Source organism: Pundamilia nyererei, unplaced genomic scaffold (genome assembly GCF_000239375.1).
Source record: "Pundamilia nyererei isolate P.nyererei 1_Seehausen unplaced genomic scaffold, PunNye1.0 scaffold00060, whole genome shotgun sequence".
Lineage (NCBI taxonomy): Eukaryota > Metazoa > Chordata > Actinopteri > Cichliformes > Cichlidae > Pundamilia > Pundamilia nyererei.
In genome coordinates, this window is record NW_005187461.1 from 2,303,525 (window position 1) to 2,323,499 (window position 19,975).

Here is a 19,975-nt window from a genome sequence, read left to right on the forward strand (position 1 = left end):
AGTAATGTAACAAGTTGCAATCCACTTAAAACTTTAGCTGTCTTTCTTTTACACTGTTGCACACGTACACACTGAAACGTGAAGTAATTTTGGCAGGGTGCTCTAAATAAATGAACCACTGCTGATCTACTGGGATCTTTGTGCACCATTCCTGGGGGTTTAATGATACTATAAAGAAACGATATCCAGTTAGCAGCAGTTCTCTGGGTAAAAATGTTGATGCCAGAAGTCTGAGGAGAATATCCAGGCTGCTTTGAGCTGATAGAAGGAAAGAGTAATTCAAATAACCGCTCACTACAGTTGAGGTATGCATCTCTGACTGCACAGAACATTGAATCTCGAAGCAGGCAGTTTCACAGGAGGAGATATTTGAGTTGCCTCTCCTGTAACCTAAGAACAGGGAAGTGAGGCTGAAGGTCACATGGGCTCACCAAAATGACAGAAGATTAGAAAAATATTGCCTGCTCTCACCAGTTGGACATTTAGATGGTGTTGTATTTCTTGCACAGCATTAAAGCATGCAGTCATCCTGCCTTGTATCAACAGTTCAGGCTGTTGGGGATGTAATGGTGTGGGGGGATATTTTCCAGGCACACTTTGGGCCCCTTATTACTAGCTGAGCATTATTTAAACGTCACTATCTGTCTGAATATTGTTGCTTATCATCTCCATTACTTTATGTAAAAGAAAGTTTTCAGGCTCTTTGCTGTCCTGTGATAAAGGAAATCGACCCCATGATTCAGTAGCTCGTAGAACCAGATGTATAAGGAATAACTTGAAGTAATGGTTTTCAGTATAACAGTCTCACAGCAGTGTGGAGAAATTTGCCCACTCGTCTCTCAATGTTGCTTCAGTCTTTCTCATTGCTTGGGTAAGATTAACAACGGTCTTGAATTATTCCAGTTGTGAATAATCTCGCTCACTATAGAACAACAGACCCGAAGTTGATTTCTGACCATGCCTGTATTGATGAACAGGAACAATTGCTTCTCTAAACTGATACTTTTCCTTCTTGGCACTGAGTTAACACGAACCGTTTTATATCTTTTATAGAGGTCAAATTATTGATCAATCAATAAAATGCATTTGATTAACTGCACCTAGCTGCTAATTACCCTCTTAACTCATGAAGTATGTAGTTTTTCACTGGACTGCAGAGTCCTGTGAAAGATTTATTTTGACTTTAAAAATAAAAGCTATTATAACGATTTTCTTTTTAGTATAGTTTAATTGTATTACGTTAATTCTGTATTTTGTCCCATTAAGGTTTGCACGAGAAGTTGACCATGACTGTGTAGTGAATGGCCAGTTCCTTCCTAAAGGGATCACAGTGGAGATCCCTGCAGGCTTCCTCCATTATGACCCGGAACATTGGCCAGAGCCTGAGGAGTTCATCCCAGAGAGGTGCTTCAGTCTACTTCTAATAAATGACAAACGGAGCATATTCAAATTTAAAAATATCAACACTTGTAACTAACTTTGAAGTCAATCAAATGTTGATGTAATAACATTAATACAAGACAAATATTAACCTAAGGTGTTGTTCATCCATCTGTCTGGTGAAAGTACACCATGTGCAGCGCTCAAATGACATGGCTGTGTGCCACGTCTCTGATCAAAGTACAGTGTACCAATTATACATTTTAATGCAGTAAAATAATCACTATCTGCCATTGCAATGGTCTGCTGCCTCCCAGCACACTATGCTCACCACAACCGAGAATCTCCATAATTTTTCTGTGGACATTGAAAGATATTCCCTTTTTGTATACAACCTCTGTGATGGCCTCTGGATATATTAGAAAGATCCTTTTTAGTCACCATGGGCAACCGTTCATTATCCTTGTGGTGAACCACAAGATTTAATTTCATGTCCCAGTTTATTTTCTGATGATTAAGTAGCATTAAAGAAAACACACAATGTCTCTTCATGCTATACGATAACACACAGATATACCTTTCTATAAGACTGATGCCTCTAAAAGGCCAGCTGCTGTTTTAAACAGTTTCAAAAAAACCTTAAGCCTGTTGCCAGAAACTTACTTGTTCAGTTTGACTCTGTCCTTTGAGTTTTGAGCTTCACGTTGAAAAAGTTGCCTGCTTTTGCCTTGCTTTTTCCAAATTAAAATCATCTCTAAAATGAAACACATAACTGACAGGATGATTTTGTATTGGCACTGCCTTTAATTCTCCCCCAAAGCACCTAACCTGTGGATTATCCCCAGGTTTACACCAGAGGCCAAGGCCAGTCGACACCCATTCGTATACCTACCGTTTGGGGCCGGCCCTCGTAACTGTGTGGGAATGAGGCTCGCCCAGCTTGAAATCAAAATGGCTTTAGTGCGCCTGTTCCAAAGCTTCAGCATTGTGGCCTGCTCTGAGACCAAGGTATTCATTTATTTATTTATTGTACTAAAATGTGTAGGCAATGTAAATACTTGGACAGTCAGTAATAATGATCATAGAGGAGATGATTGGACATTAGAAAGTGCCGTAACTTTCAAACAATTCACTCATAATTTGTTAGCTGCCTTCATATTTGCTGTTTACATAAATATGTAAAGATGCACTTCTTCTGTCTTCAGGTTCCTCTTGAGCTGAAGTCGTCAAGCACTCTTGGACCTAAAAATGGCATTTATGTGAAAGTCACAAGAAGGGACCAAAGAGATGGTCCATTCATTTCTCCATCAGATGATTAGACACCAACCTGAGGCTCAGGGTCTTCGTGTATCATGCCTTTCCTTTGATTTACAGCAAAATATTTCCATAGGTACTGACATTCTGCATACCTCAATCATTCAGCCCACACAGTGATCTGAAAAGTCGATGATAATGATAATATTGCCGCTGTAATGATAAACACAGTGGCACAAAAGTGCTGTTGCTCTTTTGGATACAGTTTAGGTCTTTTTGAACTCCCTGCTGATGGGTGCACCATGCGGGTTATTCATTTGTGAGTGTGCTACAACACAACTCTGAAAGGCACTTCTCACAGTCACACGTTGCCACTTTAAGTGAGTCGAATTTACAAAATAATGACATATTTTTGGCAAAAAAGTCGTGTTTTTTGTTACTGATACACTGAAATCTTTGATGGAGCATGAAGTGGTCGTAACTCTGTGCCTCAAAGCTGCTATTTAAGGGTGAAGTAAGTGGTTTTATAATAGGAAAGAAAATCTTTGTTGTTTTGTTCCTGATGACCCTTGTCCCTGTTACATGTCTCAGGATATGAAACACTCACTGCACTTTTACTCTGTGGGAAAAAACATTAGAATCCTTTCATTACCTGTGTTGATGAACTCATTCATTATTATTATTGCACCTTATTGGAACATCAGTTTCCTATACTCATATCCAATCTGTCAATTTAGATTTTTGGCCATTACTTGAGAAACTGCAGTGCTGAAATGTTATTAGGCCTCAAGATAAATGATCTAAAAGTGTTTTATTGATGATTCATTCAAATCTTTCTAGGAAACAAAACAATCTGTTTAATTGATTTACATATGAAATGGGTGAAATGCAGCTTGTTGTTGATGCAAATATATAAACAAAGTGGTAACGTTACTCCTTTTTTCAGTTTTGCAATGTGTTTATTTTGCAACAAAACAAACAATCCAATTTTGTTCTGTATCTTGACACCAGATCATCTGTTGTCCTTGCTAAGGCTTGCACTGATGTACTTTGCTAAGCGTTTCTGCCTAAGGATATACTTCAAGCATGAAAGCAGAGATTTTGTGAGGGAAAAGGAAATGCGTAAAGTTTCAAGTGCAAAATAAGGATTTTCTGATACAGTTCAAGAAAAACCATTACAATGATTTCAAGTTCAACTCGAAGTCCCTTCTCAAGATAATATTATAATACTGAAAATACTGCATACTATAATCAAATAGTTTGGTAGTTCTATAGTAACCTTTCTCACTCTCAACTTCTGACACATTATGATTAAAAGATTTGGAGAAATCACCACAATTTCACAAGGCTGATGATTGCGACTTATTGGACTGCAATAAGAAAGTATCATGCAGGCAGCCTGGGCTTTTTTTTATTTTATAATTGCTGTAAAATTACTAAATTGTCATCTTTTAGGAACAATTTGAATTTTCTTAAGCCCAAAATAGTTGAGGAGTTGCGGTAATGTTAAATATAGCAGAGCTGATTTTTCTCTCTGTGGTCAGACGACAGTACTTTGTGAGTGCTTTGTGCTTCTGAGACACACCAAGCATTTATAAACCTGGTCTTCTCTTCTTTCAGAAACGGGCTGAATTTTGTCTCTTTTGGTTACAGAATTGAAAAAAACTTACATGACACTGCATTTAAAACAGACATGAGAAGTCACTGAGCATGTCACAGGAATAAGAAGCTACATTTAAAATTAAAGGCTGTTTATACATATGAGCTCTGAATAATCAAAATGTAAAATGATAGCCTGTGGAGTGTTCATTAATTGAATTTTTTTTAAAAATTTTGTCATTTGTTAACCATTATTTTAATCATTTTTCTACATTTGCAAAATTCTAAACTTTCAAATACACCACGAAACTAAAGAACATCCATCCACAGAGTTTCACTAGTCTGAAAAAGGAAAGGCAAACTGCGACTTATGAGTAGTTGATAATGTATTCTGGGTAAATCTGCTGCTTTTCAAAGACAACGTAAATGCTGGGTTTGTTCTCAGAGTCAACGCAACTATCGTAGAACGTTCTTCCGTTTGATTTTAGCGGCGGGCGAACGTACGTGCTTCTCCCCTTGGTGTAGTCCCCTACTAGGACCAGGGCAACAAACATAATCTTCTTTGGAGTTGCTTTGACACTGGCGTATCTGTCAGAGTAAGATGCATCTTTGGCAAAGTAGCTCCCTAAAATAAAAAAAAGTGTTATTGTTAATATAGTTCAAAGAAAAAAATGCTAGTGATTTAGTACTCAAGAGTTTTCTGGTGTTCGTTTTGAGGAAGATGCATTCCTTTTATGGCTTTCCAGTATCAAATTTTAGCTACAATGTGTCCATTATACTTGCTTTGCTGTACCTTTGCCATAGGCTGTGCCATGGACCCCACACATCCTCCAGTCAAAGTTTTGCTCACAGATGGCCTCTATCAGAGACTCGTCAGTCCCGTGGAACAAATACATCATTGAGGGGTCTCCTCCGTTCCTCCCCTTCATCTGCTCTTTCTGCCTGAACACAGTGTATGCCATTTAAGTGGAAACATCCTTCTTGCAGAGATTTGTGTGTAAAACCTTTCTGTCTGCATCCAGCTGCTTAATTTAGTATAAAGACTTGATATGAGGGGGAAAGAAAACTAATAACCCCATCAGATAGCTAGTGAAGATTCAGCTATTTCCTGTGCCAGGCCAGAACTTAGTCCAACACCTGCAAAACAGTTTCGTTTTTTTTCTTTCTACTTTTTAACAGTAACAAGTTCTGTTGTGTTGCTGCTAATGTAAACTACACTGTGTAGAGTAGATTCACTATTTTATCACCTGGTTCCTCCAAAAGTTCAAATCATTTCTTTAAAAAAGCCAAAAATCTCTGTCAGTAATTTACCACTGGAAGACTCTCCACAGAGACGGGTTCTGGATCCTTTGGATGCTGTTAATTTTTTTCACCGGCATTGTGCTTCTAAATAAAGACTCAATCAGATTGTAATCTGGTGCAGATTGGGAGAGATGTATTAGCTGAAAGACAAGAATAAAGTGCAAATATACAAGTTAACAATAAAAGTAGAAATATAGGTTTAGTGTTTAGTAACACTGAGCACAGGGTTGGGTTTTTGTTTTTTAAATAGAAGAAAGATACCTTGTATCCAAACTCAGGTATGGCATTTTTGTCCCAGTGCGAAGGTACGCTTTCAGCTGTGGAGGAGCTGGAGCTCTTTGATGACGTACTGCAGAGAAGACATGCAGTATTCATTTTGTTGGTAAACTCACTTAAGACAGCAACCAACCAAGACTAGAAATATTTGAATAGCCTGAATCAATGTGCACAAGTGGAAGTCAAAATACCTCTTCAGCTTGTCCTCCACGTCATGAGCAGACACAAAGCGAGGCCTCCTCCTGACATCTCGCTTGGTTTTGAATTTTATATTCTGCTGATACATCGCCTGGTCTCCTGTCGCATCTTTGAAATGGAGAATATATTGCTGTTTGCCAGCACTGAACGGAATCTCTGTATCTCTGTCTTCAAGGTATACATTCTCCAGGGTTTCAGAAGTCACTGATGATTCCTCATCACCCTAAAGAGAACACAACAAGCAATCCACCAAAGTTTAGATTCCAAACATGCCAGTGATTAAATTACTTGGCATATCTAACTGTAATACATCTGTTCCCTTAGAAAAGTTCTGTCAAGGGTGGCAAGATCTTCATACTCATTGAAAGAATCACAATAAGTCACCTTTCCATATTCCAACCATTTCCCACCATCGTCCTTCCAGTACCAGACCCACTGTGTAGTGAGAATGAAGTGAGGGGGCTTTGAGACAGAGGAGGCAGTGGACAGGCGACGAACTGGAGAGTTTCCATATCTCATGGTCCTGAAGTCCACCGACTTCTCAACAGGGGATGAAGAGCTAAGAGGGATGTAAATTCCATCAAAATGAATGGAAATCTATAGACCTGAGCTCATGTGAATAACAGTAATATGCATTTAATCTTTTACTGCAGATGCACCACAAACAGTACATCTGTGTGTTCTGTTTCTTCATGTACCTTTGAAGAGACAGAAATCTGAAAAGCCCTAAGCCGGACGAAGGTTGATCCATGCAGCTCGTCTCTTTTGCTGGGTCACAGTATGCCTTTTCAATTTCCTCCATAGTGGGCAAGTCCTTCCAGGTTACACCATCAGTGTCTAAAACCTGCCATCTGTAGGGCAGGTGCCAATGGACACGTGCACACTTGTCTATGAAAAACACACACCAGCATTCATTTATTAGGCAGTGCACATGTGGACATAGAGCTATACGTGTTGAGATGTTACTGTATTGTAGATATGAAAGGCAGCTTCCACCATCATGATCATTACCTTTGAACCCGCAATGTCTGCGAATGAAATAAAGGCAGATTTCATTCATGTCAGCATTGCTCGGTGGCTTAGATGGACAAACGGAACTGGTTGGGGATCCAGGATTGCTGTGGGAAGACTGCTGGGAAGACTGCTGAGGCTGCTTAGTTGAGGTTCTTACTTCTGTTAGCACTACAGAAGAGACACATTTATGTTGTGTAGATTACTGGTCTTGCTGATTGACAAAAATCTGTGCAAGACATGTTTTTATAAAATCTGCTTTACCAGTGACACCAGTACCCTGCCTCTCCTGTTGACCCATGATGATACATTTATTTCTGTAGATCTTGTGAAGGTTTTCAATATTCTCACGACTGAATCCTCGGAAGAGCTTCATCGCATGTCCATCGAGGCCATGCTGTCGTTTGCACGAAGAGCCAAATTTGCAGTCACCCTGGAAAAAATGCTGGCAGACATGGAGCTTTGTGCACGAGGTGGTGAATTTACATGAGCCGTGCTGACCGTTGCCCTTGTTGTAATGTGAGCATATCTAAAAGGAATCATAAAGGAGGATGAAGTTCACATATTTTCAACAGAAGAACAAGACAATCTCCACAATTGCAAACCGCTAAAACATACCTCAGGAAGCAGATAAGGATCATTCTGCAGTAACAGCTGGAACAGCTGTTTCTCTGTGAAATCATGAAGACTGTACTTCTTCAAAAGCTCTGCATTGTATGGAAATGCCACACTGTGTGGATTCTTACACTTCCCTCTGTAAATGACAACATGCCATCCAATTAAAATATTCTGTTTTACTTATATTTTTCAATATTATTGCTTTTGAGTTTAGTGTCTGAGCCAACGTATCTATAATTTTAGATAGTATCCGGTGGTGCTAGTTCAAGTCATTATGCAAATGGCCTGTTTATAAGGTAGGGGACATCTGCATTCAGCTGAGACTAAAGAAGTCACTTGGATGAGTTTAACGTTTCTGCCACTAAAAACGTCGTATCCAGATGAAGGCATGACCTTCAGCGTGAGCAGTAGGCTCTCCATCATTTATTTACATTATGGGTGTTTTGCATTTGGGAAAAAATGATCAAAGTCCTGTAATTGAACTGTTAAATTGCTGCCATCTTCTGGTCAAAATGTTGCACTACAATCGTGCAAACATTAGGAAAAAATGGAGTGACCCAAATTCGTAAAATTCATAATGAATGCGAGGGAGCGCAGTCTCCATCAGGCCAAGCTAAAGTCACATTTAGCCATTTTGATTACGATGATGTCCACAATGTCTCATGAAATTCAGCTCGGATTTTATGTAAAGTCAAAAGAACAGTTCTTATAAGGTCATGGTGCTTATTCCATCATCATTCACTATTTACACTGAGTATTAAAAGCACTTTTACCTGTGGGGTTTTTTATTTACACCTGTGTTCAGACTGAAGATTAATTGCTGTGGGAATGAGATCACTATGAAGCACCAATAAGATGACGATACGTTGCAACCATAGGCGATGACTAATAGCAGGAAAACAAACCTGAATCTGCGATTATTTGCTGGGCTTTAAAGTTTAAACCCACGCAAAGCCCTTTTGCGCTCTGCGTAGCTTGTTGAAAAACCTCATCGTGAATGATTGAGCACCTTTTTGCTCATTTATGGCGGTGATAACTATCACCGAGTCTTTGTTATTATAGGAAAGCTTTCTACAAAAATAAATAAATAAATAGGTCACTTACCCGAACGTGCACTCTCCGCAAACAAAATACTTGCACAGGTGTAAGCCATCGCACTGCGGACACTCTCCAGCTTTTTTCTGACAGAGCCGCAGATTGGTTTTAGCCACTACCAGACTATCCGGGCTGATTATTTTACTTCCCGTCTTTCTTCTTTCTTTAATGGCTATTTTACCATCGTCAAAGAGCACAGTGCGTAGGACCGAATCCGCAACCGTGAATTTCTGTGCGAGCTGATCTTCTAATTTCCCGAATTCCAAACACCCCTGGTTGTCGCACAAGGTCTTGATGATGAATTTAGACAGAGTCGATGTCATTCTGCAATGACATTTGTTCCTTTAGCTAAGAATTCCAAAGCAGCCCAGTTATGGCTCTGACCGAAATCTCCGGCTACGTTCGGTTACTGGGAAATGAAACTGAAACTTAAACATAGGAAGGTTTGTATAATGGTCGCCCTGCCCAGAAGGAAAGTTATCGCTACAAGGTTTTTTTTTTTTTTTATACAAAAATAAATAGATATTGTCACGAGGGCGAGATTGCGTAGCATATAAAATCTGAAAATAAAGTGAATTTTATCTTAAATTAGTAGTAGTGGATTTTCATGTGGTTGCATTAAATCTAAATCAATCGTAAAAAAGAAATGTAACAAGTGTCACCTGGCAGGAACTTTGACAAGGTAGTGGGTGTGTGAGGTGAGGTGAGCGCCTTTTGTGGGAAGTTCCAGACACGATTAACTCACTCTGGCAGATAGGACAGCAAAAGTCGCAACAAGGAGACCGATGGTAGATATGGTTATTAGTGTGAGTAGGACGGAGCTCAAGAGCAGAATACGACACAAAATGAAGGAAAGGTGGCAAAAGCAATGGGAGGAGGAGAGGAAAGGGCGATGGTTGTACAACATCCAAAGGAAAGTGGGGGAAAAGAGAAGTGCAGGACGAAACAGGAGAGAGGAGACGATTATATCTTGACTGAGATTACATCCATTTCTCTCATTGCAAAACTTACTGAGTAAAACGTTTCCAGAAGTGCGTGAATGCAACACTAGGCCATAGAAACCAGAGGTTCAGTGTACCTTAGCAACCATGGAGGACGAGCTTTCCTTGATCGAGGAAAATGACGAGGTCACCCAAGAACAGAAGGAACTCATTTACAAACGGATCGAAGAACTAAAGTAATGACAGTTCATATTTATTAAACTAAAAATAACTCCGTCCTATCGGCTGTAACCCTACAACTGACTTTATTTAACTTATTCCGTACAACCCACCAAAGTTACTTGCTAATGCTCTGCTAATGGTCTGTAATTTCAGTTAAATGTTACTAAAATGCAACTTTTCGTCTATTAACCATTAGCTAGAAAGGTTTAGGGTGAGCTGTTCCACCCTCTACATAATGTTTTTTCTAATTAATTTTTCTTAAAGTAAGCGGTTACTTCTCCAAGCATTTTTAAGTGATTTTTAAAATTTTTTTTATTTATTTTGCCTGCTTTTCTTATTCATTCTTCCCCGAGGCATTCCAATGCAGCCCTCCTGGCAGAGAATGACGTGTTTGAAAGCTTCATTTGCCGCCTGGATCCACAAGACCTGCTATCCCAGGCTGGGGGAGAGGGTGCCGGGGCAACACGAAGCTTGAAGCTGGGGGCTGGGGTAAGTACCATAAAGGTTTATTAAATAACCTTTAATGCAAATCCTTACTTGCCATTATAGGTCTCTTCCTAAAAGTAAAGACTGCAGATTAATGCTTCACACTCAACACATATCTACACACAGCACACTTTATTTGTCAGAACTTGTGAATTAGATAGACAGTGAAGAACAAAGTCCTTTTTATGGCTGTCCCAGCTGCTGTGTAATGTTTTTATAGTTTTAGGTAATGTCAATTTATTTACTGTTTGAGACAGGCCAAAATAAAGCAGATCTTATTGCATCAACTCTTTCCAGCCAATAAATGTTTGACTGAAAACATTTGCATTCTCTTTCTTGAACAAAACATGATAGGATACTATTTTGAGTTTTTGTGCCTTCAGGGCGTTGGATGGAGGCGAAAGTCCAGGTCCAACATATCGGACCGTTTTCAGCCGCTCACTTTAGAACAAAAACTGTGCGTAGCACAGAGAGAAGTAAGAGAAACACAACAGGACTGGGAGAAACTCAAACTGAAATCTGAAAAAAACAAGGACAACTACAAGGTTACAACACACACATGCAAAAAATAAAACACAATATATAGAAACACTGACCTCAGGTACATTTATTCATGAAACATACTCGTCTTTTCAGGCCTCTATGAAGGAAGCAGAATTACGTCTGGCTGATGTCAGGAAGGCCAAGAACGATTTTGAGCGTAGACTGGTCAAACCTACGAAGGACAACACGCTAGAAATGAAAGAGCCAGAGAAGGTGCTCCAGTACATTGAAGACAAGTTAAAGGTAACAAAACTTGTCTTTTTAACAAAACAGTGACATCAACATGTGCACAGCAGTTTTTGAATAGATTGTTCCAGGTTAGAGGTATGCACATTTCCAAAGGCCAGAGACTTTTTACCCTTTTAAAGTCATATTATTAATTTTACCCAAGTATTTTATATAAAGTCAATAAAATTACTAAGATTATTAAGATGGGTTAGCTTCTAAAGATTGAAGCAAGCAGCGTAAGGAACTTTTTTTCACCCTTGTTAGTTATCCGCTTTCTTCAGTCCTGTTTATAACCTCCCTTTCACCTCATTTGTTCTGTTCAAACGTATGTACAGGTCACCCAGCTGGAGACCTTAAATGTAAAGAATCAGGCACTAAAGCTCCACGAGAAGAAGCTCCTGCAACAGCTGCAGCAGAAAAAAGAGATGGGGAAAGCTGAGTATGAGGTAGAGAATGAAAGCAAATGTGTTGCTGTCAAGAGATTGTGTAGGTTAGACTGTTACACGAGAGGACAGAAAATCAATGTACAGTCTGCTTTCTGCTGCCAAAGTTTGTCAGTGTCTTACATGTTTGTAACCATTTATATACTTGCTCATTTTGCTAGTGTGTAAATGCAAAGTTCTGTGTATTGCATCTAGGAATTTTTTCAGGAGTATGACGAGCCAAGACCCGACAAAAACATGGATGAACTTCAGATCAACAGTTTGAAGGTTCAGCGTGTTCTCAGCTCACACAAGGTAACTCGCTGGAAATTTGTCAGATGGTGTTCTTGGCGTTATTTCCAGTATAACTTTCAGCTTATCGGTCATATCTGTGTGAGCAGGAAAAGCTGCAGAGTGTGACATTGATGTCGGCAGAGCTGAGCAATGACATCGCCAAAGTGAGGCAGATGCTGGCAAAAATAGAGGAGGAGTTAGAGCATGCTGAGAAGGTTTGTCGAAATTAGTAAAGCTTCAAGAATCTAAAACCCCCAATTTTAATACCTGATCTTTCTCTCCTCAGGAGCATTCAGCGGCTGAAGCCCTTAAGCACAAACTCAGACGGCAGCTCAGAGATTATCAGGCTCCTGATATCACTGAGTACGTGCATGTCAAAGACAAATACAAGAAGCTTAAGCAGAGCATTCACACTTGGGAGAGAAAGGTTGGGATTGCTGAGGTAAAATGTTATTTTTATTTAGTCTCTCCTCAATAACAATAAAACTGTTGTGCTATAGTATTAAAAACAACTTAATCTTTGTTTTAACTAGATGGCCTTCAAGACCCACACTAAAGTGTGGAACAAACAGGTTGGAACTAGCTCCGGGGAACACCAAATCCCAATAAAACTCCCACACATAGCAGCACATAACATGTAGAAAAAAGAAGTTTCCCAAATGACTGATTTGATGACAACAAGAAAACTTTCCATCAATCGTTCTGCGTCTGCTTTCTTTATTATTGTTTGCAATCTTTTAATGCTTTTTGTTAAATGTAAAAACAATGGCTTTCATCCTCATCATATCTGTATCCCTGAGAGTTATTCAAAATTATGATTGACATTAAAAACATGTTGTGTTATTGCTTTTCCTTTCTTTCTTTATGCAAATGTGACTCATTCATTTAAGATTGACAGCCGTTATTGACACAAAAGGGAAACTCGTTCTGTAATGCAGTGTGGTGCCGAGGACCATCTGCAGCTGTGTTAAAAGGCACAGTGACAGGAGAATGAACTGATCATGTCACGGCAGGAAGAAACAGGAACTTCTGGAATAAACAAAGGCAACTCCACACATCAGGGCCCTGCTCTGGCCGGTGTTCACAACAAGGACTCGGGACTTTGCTGTGAGGAAATGTGCCAACTACTTAGTTTGTGTGGCCTTTCTGCCTTTTGTTGTGCTCTCACAAGTTTCTGTACTCTCATCTTATTCGGACCATCTATTGCTCAGAAGGTAGTGCAGGTCGTTTACTAGCTGCAACATTAGAGGTTTGATCCCTGGCTCTTGTACTCTGCACATTGAAGTAACCTTTCGCAAGATGCTGTTGTCCCAATGCATCTAACAGAGTGTGCATGAATGTTAGACAGTGTGCGTAGGTTTAGAAAAAAGCACTTTTATGAATGTATGCGAGATTGGGTGAATGAGGCTTATAGTAAAAATGCATTTTGAGTGTGCAATTAAAGTAGAAAAGTGCTTTGTAAGCATCGATCTATTTACCAATCATCTACTCTCTTTTTGACTGTTGCAAATCTGAATGACTACAATCTTGAAACTGTACTTTTCTGCTATCCAAACAGAACAAAGAATAGACACACTGGCTGAGAAAGAGGCTCTGTGGGAAACATGACACTAAGCTGGTCCTTGTCCCCATACAGTGAAGGCAATGAGTCTGTTTTCTAATTTAATGAAAGCTTCCACAATTTTTTATTATTCTTGACAAAACCAGTGTATGTTATTCTTTGCAAAACTGGTAATTTTACTGTTCTGGCTCAAACGTCTTTCAGGGGCACTAAATCTTCATCTACACAAGTGTAGTCAATCTATTTAATACATTGCAGTTAAAGTTCCTCAATAAAACAAACAAAAACACACACAAGGTCAACAAACTATTTCCTTTATTAGAAAGAAATCCTTGAATGAACTCTAAACGTTATGATATTACATGCCATATATACAGTTATATACATAAAAGTGCAATGTCACATTGAGTAAGCTGTTTATTTATGATCAATTCTGCCATATAACTGTTTGGAAAATGGCATAATTTCTTATACACTTCATCATCCTGCACTGCATTTTCTCAAAAACACGGCATCTAATATGCGACCGGGCAGAGTGTCTGAAGTTCCTCTAAAACATTTCCAAAGGCACTTTCACAGAATACAGATGTACATAACAGCACAGAGCAGCTTAAAGCCTACAGACGGCATAACTTGAGTCCTACTGTTGCTGATGTTACATAGTGACAAAAACACATTTTTTATATACACAACTGGCTTCACACTATAGGTGGGACACCTGTATCTCTGGATATTTATTCTACATCATATCTTCTAAGTGATTTCTACCCAGAAACACAACAAATATAACAAAAAGAAGATTACAAAAATAATGAAAGTTAGTAATTCAGAAATTAATTAACCTTTAATTATTTATACATATAATATTTGTCAAGTCAAAGATAGTGTAAACCTGCTGTTAGAGAGCATTGCTTATGCACTGCAACCTAACTACCAAACTCTTTTCTATATGTAACTATGCTAGCCAAACACTCCAATGACATGCACCCGGCTCTGTTATTTCTACAGCACAGAGGTTAAAAAAACAAAAACAAATGGAGACATACAGGGGTGCAGCCACAAAACTGGAAGTCTGGCACATACAATTTTATGAGGCTATTGCATTTTGAAATCATTATATAGGAGCTGACTGACCCACGTAGCCCATTTCTTTCCATGCACTTCTAAGTATCATCCACACAAATCGGTAAATGCGCGAAAAGAGCTTCAATGTCAGTCTGAGAGCAGTATGCAAACATTATTGACATTCTTTCCCAAATATAAAACAGACTAGAGGACTCAAAGCAAGCTGCTGTTTTCAAACACCTTCGCAAAGAGAAGCACAGGAAGCAGGGGGAACGTATTAGGAGGCTTTTACAACTAACAGTCATCAGGTCCATGGCTACTGGCAGCACAACCACAGGGCGCCACCTTGAGTCTAAACATGAAGGATCAGTATCCGTGCTTTGACTTATAAACTCATGTCTTTGGGTAAATAAAGCCAAACAAGGCATAAAAGGAAGCTATGGCATGTAGTCCACGCAGTGTAACAACATATTTTTCATCATCATTTTCTCCCTAAAGGTTACACAGATGCAAAAGCAAACACATATCAGGCGCATTTCTTCCCACAACCTAAGGTAACGTTGCAGGAATTTATGAACGCATCAAAAAGTTCAGACGTAAAAGTCATAAAGCAATAGTGGTTTTATCCAATCATCATCTGTCATTCCAGGCAATATGCTTAAATAAATCTGAGTGAAGCCAGCACAGAGGTGATCTTTGTACTTAACGAAACACAACAGACGGCATGCTTTGCTGAAGAAAGCTGCAGTTTACATGCGAGTGGAAAAAAGCATACTGGTGTCAGTACTATTCATTTATTAACAGAGTACCGTTAATAAATAATCTGTAAAGGGCTCTTTTGGCTCCTTAAAACTCTTTCTGCCCAGCAAGTCACAGCACCTTTTCTATTAATGAACATCTGATGTATGATCTATGTACTGGTTCGCAACACCTCCGAAGGCCATTCTAGATAAAAGGGAAAGAAAAATCTAATCTGTGGTCACGACAGCTCTCACCACAGGTTCAAGAACTGCATGCACCACATGTTGTTCAGAGTTACAGTTCATTATCATCTGTAAACTAAACTAATGTGTACATTTTCTAAAACTTTCCGGAAGCCTTTGTGATTTGTTGTTTTTAAAATCTTTTTTTTAAGATATCTGTTATTTAATATTAATATTACCTAAACATATTAACACAAATCTGAGACAACAGACAAATCTGTCTTCACTACAACTCCTACATCAATAACTCAGATCTAATCCTTTTTAAATTCTTGTTTTCAGATTCAAACCATCAAAAAGAAATGTCTCCAATCCAGGGCCAAGTATTTTACACACTCTTAGATATTACTTGTACTCTCTCTGAGAACTGTAAACACTGGTTTCACAGTCTCTTGGGAACTAGATTGAGAGTTTTTGATTTACATTCTCCGATTCCCGCCCTGGAGGTTACATGGTGCAGGACTTATCCAGAGGGTCCTGAGAAGAATTAGCAGGAGGCTGAGGGGCCTGATTTGATTTTGGTAAGACCATGGGCTTGGGCCTCAAAGCGGGGGGTTTGAGCTGCACCCCCATGCGTGGTGCTACCACGGGCTTGAACGTGCTCACAGAATCATTGGAGGAGCTGGTGCTGCGGCGGGTGGGCGGCTCAGTGTTGGCAGTTGACCGCAGCATGACGGCGTGGATGGGGCTGAGGGACTCGCTGGAGCTGGCCGGCGTCGGACCTCCGCCGCTGCTGCCGGAGGTCTGCCGCTGCTCCAGGGTGTCCAACACCACGTCGGGGGCGTGCTTGGCTGAGCTCTGCCGCTCCAGCTCTCGCAGCTCATTCAGAGCAGTGTTCATAGTTTCCTCTATGTCCTGCAGGAGAGGAGAAAATGTGCGTGAGAGAGGATGATAATGACATAGGCAAGACACGAGCAGGAGGGTTAAGATGAAAAAAAGAGAGAAAAAACAAGAAGGCAAGATTGGATGGAGAAATTAAGAGTGAAAAAGACCATAAACATGCAAAAACATGGAGAACACAGACACAACATAAAAGAAGACCACAAGGAGAGATTTTTTAAGAAAACACCAAGCATGCAGTATAGATGCAAAGTTCGTAGACAATATTACTTAATACTGGCTCTTCTCCCTCACCATGTTAATAGCTCTGGATTGCAAATGAGATGCAGAGATGACATGTTCATCTTAGCATGCTCCCAGTAGGCAGACCGACAGCCCAGCACAGTTTAAGGTGCTCTCTGTAACCCTCTGCTTTCTAAACGACAGCCTATAAAAGACTATGGCTCCACTATTATATAATCTTATATGACAGAAGCCATATTAGAATGATGACAAAATTCAAGACTTTGGAATATTTGGCATTTTCCAAAAAATTCAGAATTTATAGGAATATTGTGTGTAGGAGTATACTGTGATCCCTGCCGTCTGCCTGTGAAGCTAGTCTTTTGCGTTTCTTTAGCACAGGGACTAGGTTGCAGCCAGAGGAAGCAGAAGACTGGGACTGACTATGTTTTTACAGGGCAGGGCAGGGCTTTGATGGTGGAGGGAGCTGCGGTCGGGTCGCCGCTCGTCCCGCGCTGACCTGTGCGATGGTCTCCGGATCCAGGGGCTTGCCGCCGTGGTGGTGGTGGTGGTGGTGGTGATGGGCGTCGGTAAAGCCTGTGTACTGGCCCGAGGACGTGGAACGTCGAATCGGTGGGCTCTCCATCTTCTTCAGGGACTCGTGACGACTGATATTCGTCAGACTGCTGTGGCCAGCGCGGCGCCGTCGCTCAGGGCTGTCTATGGCAACGTGATTGCGACTTCGCAGCATGTCCCGTGGGCTGAAGTGGCCTAGAACTGGTGAGCCCATCTCTGGAGTCCCGCCATGTCCACTATGACTCTGCTGGGAGGTATGCACCATGCAGTGGACATCACTGGGACGGGCAGGTGGCCGTCGAGACGGTGGATCTGATCTTTTCCTGTGTCTGCTGCAATATAAGTGCAGGAAAGAGGAAACAATAGGCAAGCATTAAAAAAAAAAGCAGTTTTCCTCACCACTACTTCATCACATTAGCTGTGATTTATTAGTAGTTTAAAGCTTCTAAAAACAGAATTAGATGGGGCATATTAGCTTTTTGAGGGAATCCTTGATGTCAAGCATCGGTTAAGGTTATTCTGGAGAGCAGGTAGAATGGATCTGCTGTTCATCAGAGGATCAAAACAGACTCCTCCAGGGGACGCTGAAGCTGCCTTATCACAGTTAAAACACGGAGACGGAGCTGAGTATGAATGCACTTCTATCACACATAAATCCCTTTACATTCACAGACTGCTTCACGCCAACATCAGTTTCACTGAAGCATTTGTGTTACTCCATAAAAGACCAGTAAAGGAGCGCATCCTCCTTTGTATTGCTCCAACAGGTTCAGCTCTGCGTAAGTATGACAACCACAACAGAGTCGAGGGCTGTAACGATTACTGTCAAGCAGCGCAGTGTCTAATTTTATTATCACTTGCTTTTTGAGTTGGTGTTACATTTATGGAAATAGTGACAACTTAAAAGATTAAATTAGTAATACAGCATCTGGATTCTAACGCAGGTCAGGTCAGTTATTAGAGTTAATCATCTTCAGTAATAACTCTTCCTCGGTTGTTTCTCCGAAACAAACGGCTTCAAGTAGAGAGTTTACATCAGCCCTATGAACGAGCTCTCAGACATTATCATTAACATTTCCAGGCAGTTTTATTACTGTGATAAACAAAAAGCAGTAATGAGGATGGACGAGAAGGTGGTGAATATTTTGGTGAATATAATGTGAGCTCTACCTGCAATGCCAGAGTATCAGGTAAATCCAAACAGACCTTTGATTATGTAACACTCTGAAACCCACACACATCTGAATGTAAATTTATAAATTCATGCGCATAATAAAAACATATGACTGCACCAATGGCTGCTGTTGAAAGCTCACACACTAAATAATAGAGAGCCAGTGGTGGAGTGGTGCAGACACGGTGTCTGGTGAGGAAACAACATTTTTTTTTTTTTTCCTTGACTGCACTGACATTTCTTGAATAGCAAAACAACTGCAGTACCTGCTTATAAACTGCAGGTGGAGCAGTCAGCATGTATATCCCTAATCTTCCTCTGGGACAGCATGTACTACAACAGGCACCGCAACTTACTCTGCAAGCTGTCACCGCATTGACAGCTCACCCTTTGCTTATTATGGCTTCGACTAATAATGTAACATAAATCACAAGACGCTGTACATGCCCCTCTTCATTAACACAGAAAAACAGGCCGAGTGAAGGAATTGTTCTGGTCACATCAACATGCTTCTTCTCCACTAAAAGAGGCTCTAACACAGCTGTCTTGTTTACTAATGCTTACTGTGATTACCATAGAAGTCTGTCTGGTGAGCGTGTTATTGACTGAGACCACCAAGAGGGGAAAATATCCAAAGAAAAAAATATCCAGTGGTATAAATGATTCAAAACTTGCTGTTTGAATGGAAAAGTAGATAGTGAGCAGGGGGAGGGTGGAGGGTAGAAGAAAGGGGAGAGAGGTGGGGATCACCTGGGAGCCAATGACAGGAAGAGTGTGACAGATTCTAGTTTAAGGACTTTGAGGACGCTTATTAAGGCTGATGTTAAAAGGATGATTCATTCAGATATGTTCAGCTGCATACCAATACCTGCAGTGGTGTAAATATTGCCTCTAGCATGAATCATCAACATTTCAACAGTGAAGTAGAGGGAGTGAGTATGGCTCTGAATAAAATAGCATGTGTTTGGCCAAAACCCAGTAAGAGATATTTCAAGGTCGCTTATCCTCCACCAATGAAAAGAGAAGCAGGAGACAAAATACTGGCACTAACCAGCAGAGAGACTGCCAAAAAGACTGAGGTGTGATTGGATTTGTGTGTCTACACAGTGTGTGTGCGCGTGTGCGTGCGCCAATCCTCCATGTGCATGACTGAAATAGTTGTTTAATACTCATACTTTCTGACGGGAACTGTCTGGTAACTTGGGACAAAACAATGTGGCTGATGCTTGCAATTAGACAAAGAGTTGAGTTTAGGAAACACAATGTCAGAGGAAGGCAGCACACTCAGGAGTTACTGTTACTGCTGCCGTAAAACTAATGGTCTCCAACTGCCCTGTTTTAGGTAAAATGGAAACATTATGAATAATTTGCAGTGATTTAACAGGGTAAAAGTCAAATTTGCAGTAAACTAATTACCGCGAAACAAGGGTGTCAAACATAAGGCCAGGGCCCAGAATTGGCCCAGCAAAGACTCCAATCTGGCCCGCTGGATTACTTTGGAAAATGTGAAGGAGAACAAGAATTTTGGACTTTTAAATTTAATTTTCACAAGTTTTACAGCTTTTCCTACTGATAAAAACCTGCCCCATGGCTATTAATGCCACACCAAAGACTTTAAGCCCAAAGAGTCTAGGGCTGCCACAAACGATTATTTTGATAGTCGACTAGTCACCGATTATTTTTGT

The 19,975-nt window shown here is 40.3% G+C and overlaps 4 protein-coding genes across 6 annotated transcripts in view; 2 read left to right on the top strand and 2 right to left on the bottom strand.

The window, feature by feature from the left end:
• LOC102204114 (thromboxane-A synthase-like) overlaps positions 1–3,567 on the top strand; it is an 11,480-nt gene extending 7,913 nt beyond the window's left edge. For both annotated transcript variants that reach the window (XM_005734818.1, XM_005734819.1), the window contains exons 12-14: positions 1,267–1,404; positions 2,226–2,388; positions 2,586–3,567. In XM_005734818.1, coding sequence (XP_005734875.1) covers positions 1,267–1,404; positions 2,226–2,388; positions 2,586–2,699 — 415 coding nt within the window. In that variant the 3' untranslated portion in view covers positions 2,700–3,567. The remainder of the gene's footprint in view (positions 1–1,266; positions 1,405–2,225; positions 2,389–2,585) is intronic.
• Positions 3,568–4,465: 898 nt separating this feature from the next.
• parp12a (poly (ADP-ribose) polymerase family, member 12a) lies at positions 4,466–9,478 on the bottom strand. Its single transcript, XM_005734821.2, has 12 exons — positions 9,396–9,478; positions 8,743–9,057; positions 7,639–7,774; positions 7,285–7,549; positions 7,021–7,191; positions 6,708–6,897; positions 6,394–6,568; positions 6,003–6,232; positions 5,797–5,884; positions 5,545–5,675; positions 5,027–5,175; positions 4,466–4,858 (listed from the first exon to the last, which is right to left on the bottom strand). Exons 2-12 carry the CDS (start codon positions 9,054–9,056, stop codon positions 4,602–4,604), a joined length of 2,106 nt encoding a protein of 701 aa, XP_005734878.1. The 5' UTR covers position 9,057; positions 9,396–9,478; the 3' UTR covers positions 4,466–4,601.
• A 338-nt stretch (positions 9,479–9,816) lies between these two features.
• On the top strand, positions 9,817–12,712 carry cfap263 (cilia and flagella associated protein 263). Its single transcript, XM_005734822.1, has 9 exons — positions 9,817–9,910; positions 10,250–10,385; positions 10,766–10,927; positions 11,019–11,168; positions 11,489–11,599; positions 11,792–11,890; positions 11,977–12,084; positions 12,156–12,311; positions 12,403–12,712. Exons 1-9 carry the CDS (start codon positions 9,822–9,824, stop codon positions 12,508–12,510), a joined length of 1,119 nt encoding a protein of 372 aa, XP_005734879.1. The 5' UTR covers positions 9,817–9,821; the 3' UTR covers positions 12,511–12,712.
• A 1,021-nt stretch (positions 12,713–13,733) lies between these two features.
• srgap1a (SLIT-ROBO Rho GTPase activating protein 1a) overlaps positions 13,734–19,975 on the bottom strand; it is a 75,983-nt gene continuing 69,741 nt past the window's right edge. The window contains exons 21-22 of one of the 2 annotated variants that reach the window (XM_005734825.1): positions 17,061–17,445; positions 13,734–16,333 (exon numbers count right to left, since the gene is read on the bottom strand). In XM_005734825.1, the coding sequence (XP_005734882.1) occupies positions 15,926–16,333; positions 17,061–17,445 (793 nt within the window). In that variant the 3' untranslated portion in view covers positions 13,734–15,925. Of the gene's footprint in view, positions 16,334–17,060; positions 17,449–19,975 lie in introns of both variants that reach the window. The other variant, XM_005734824.2, reaches the window with a different exon arrangement.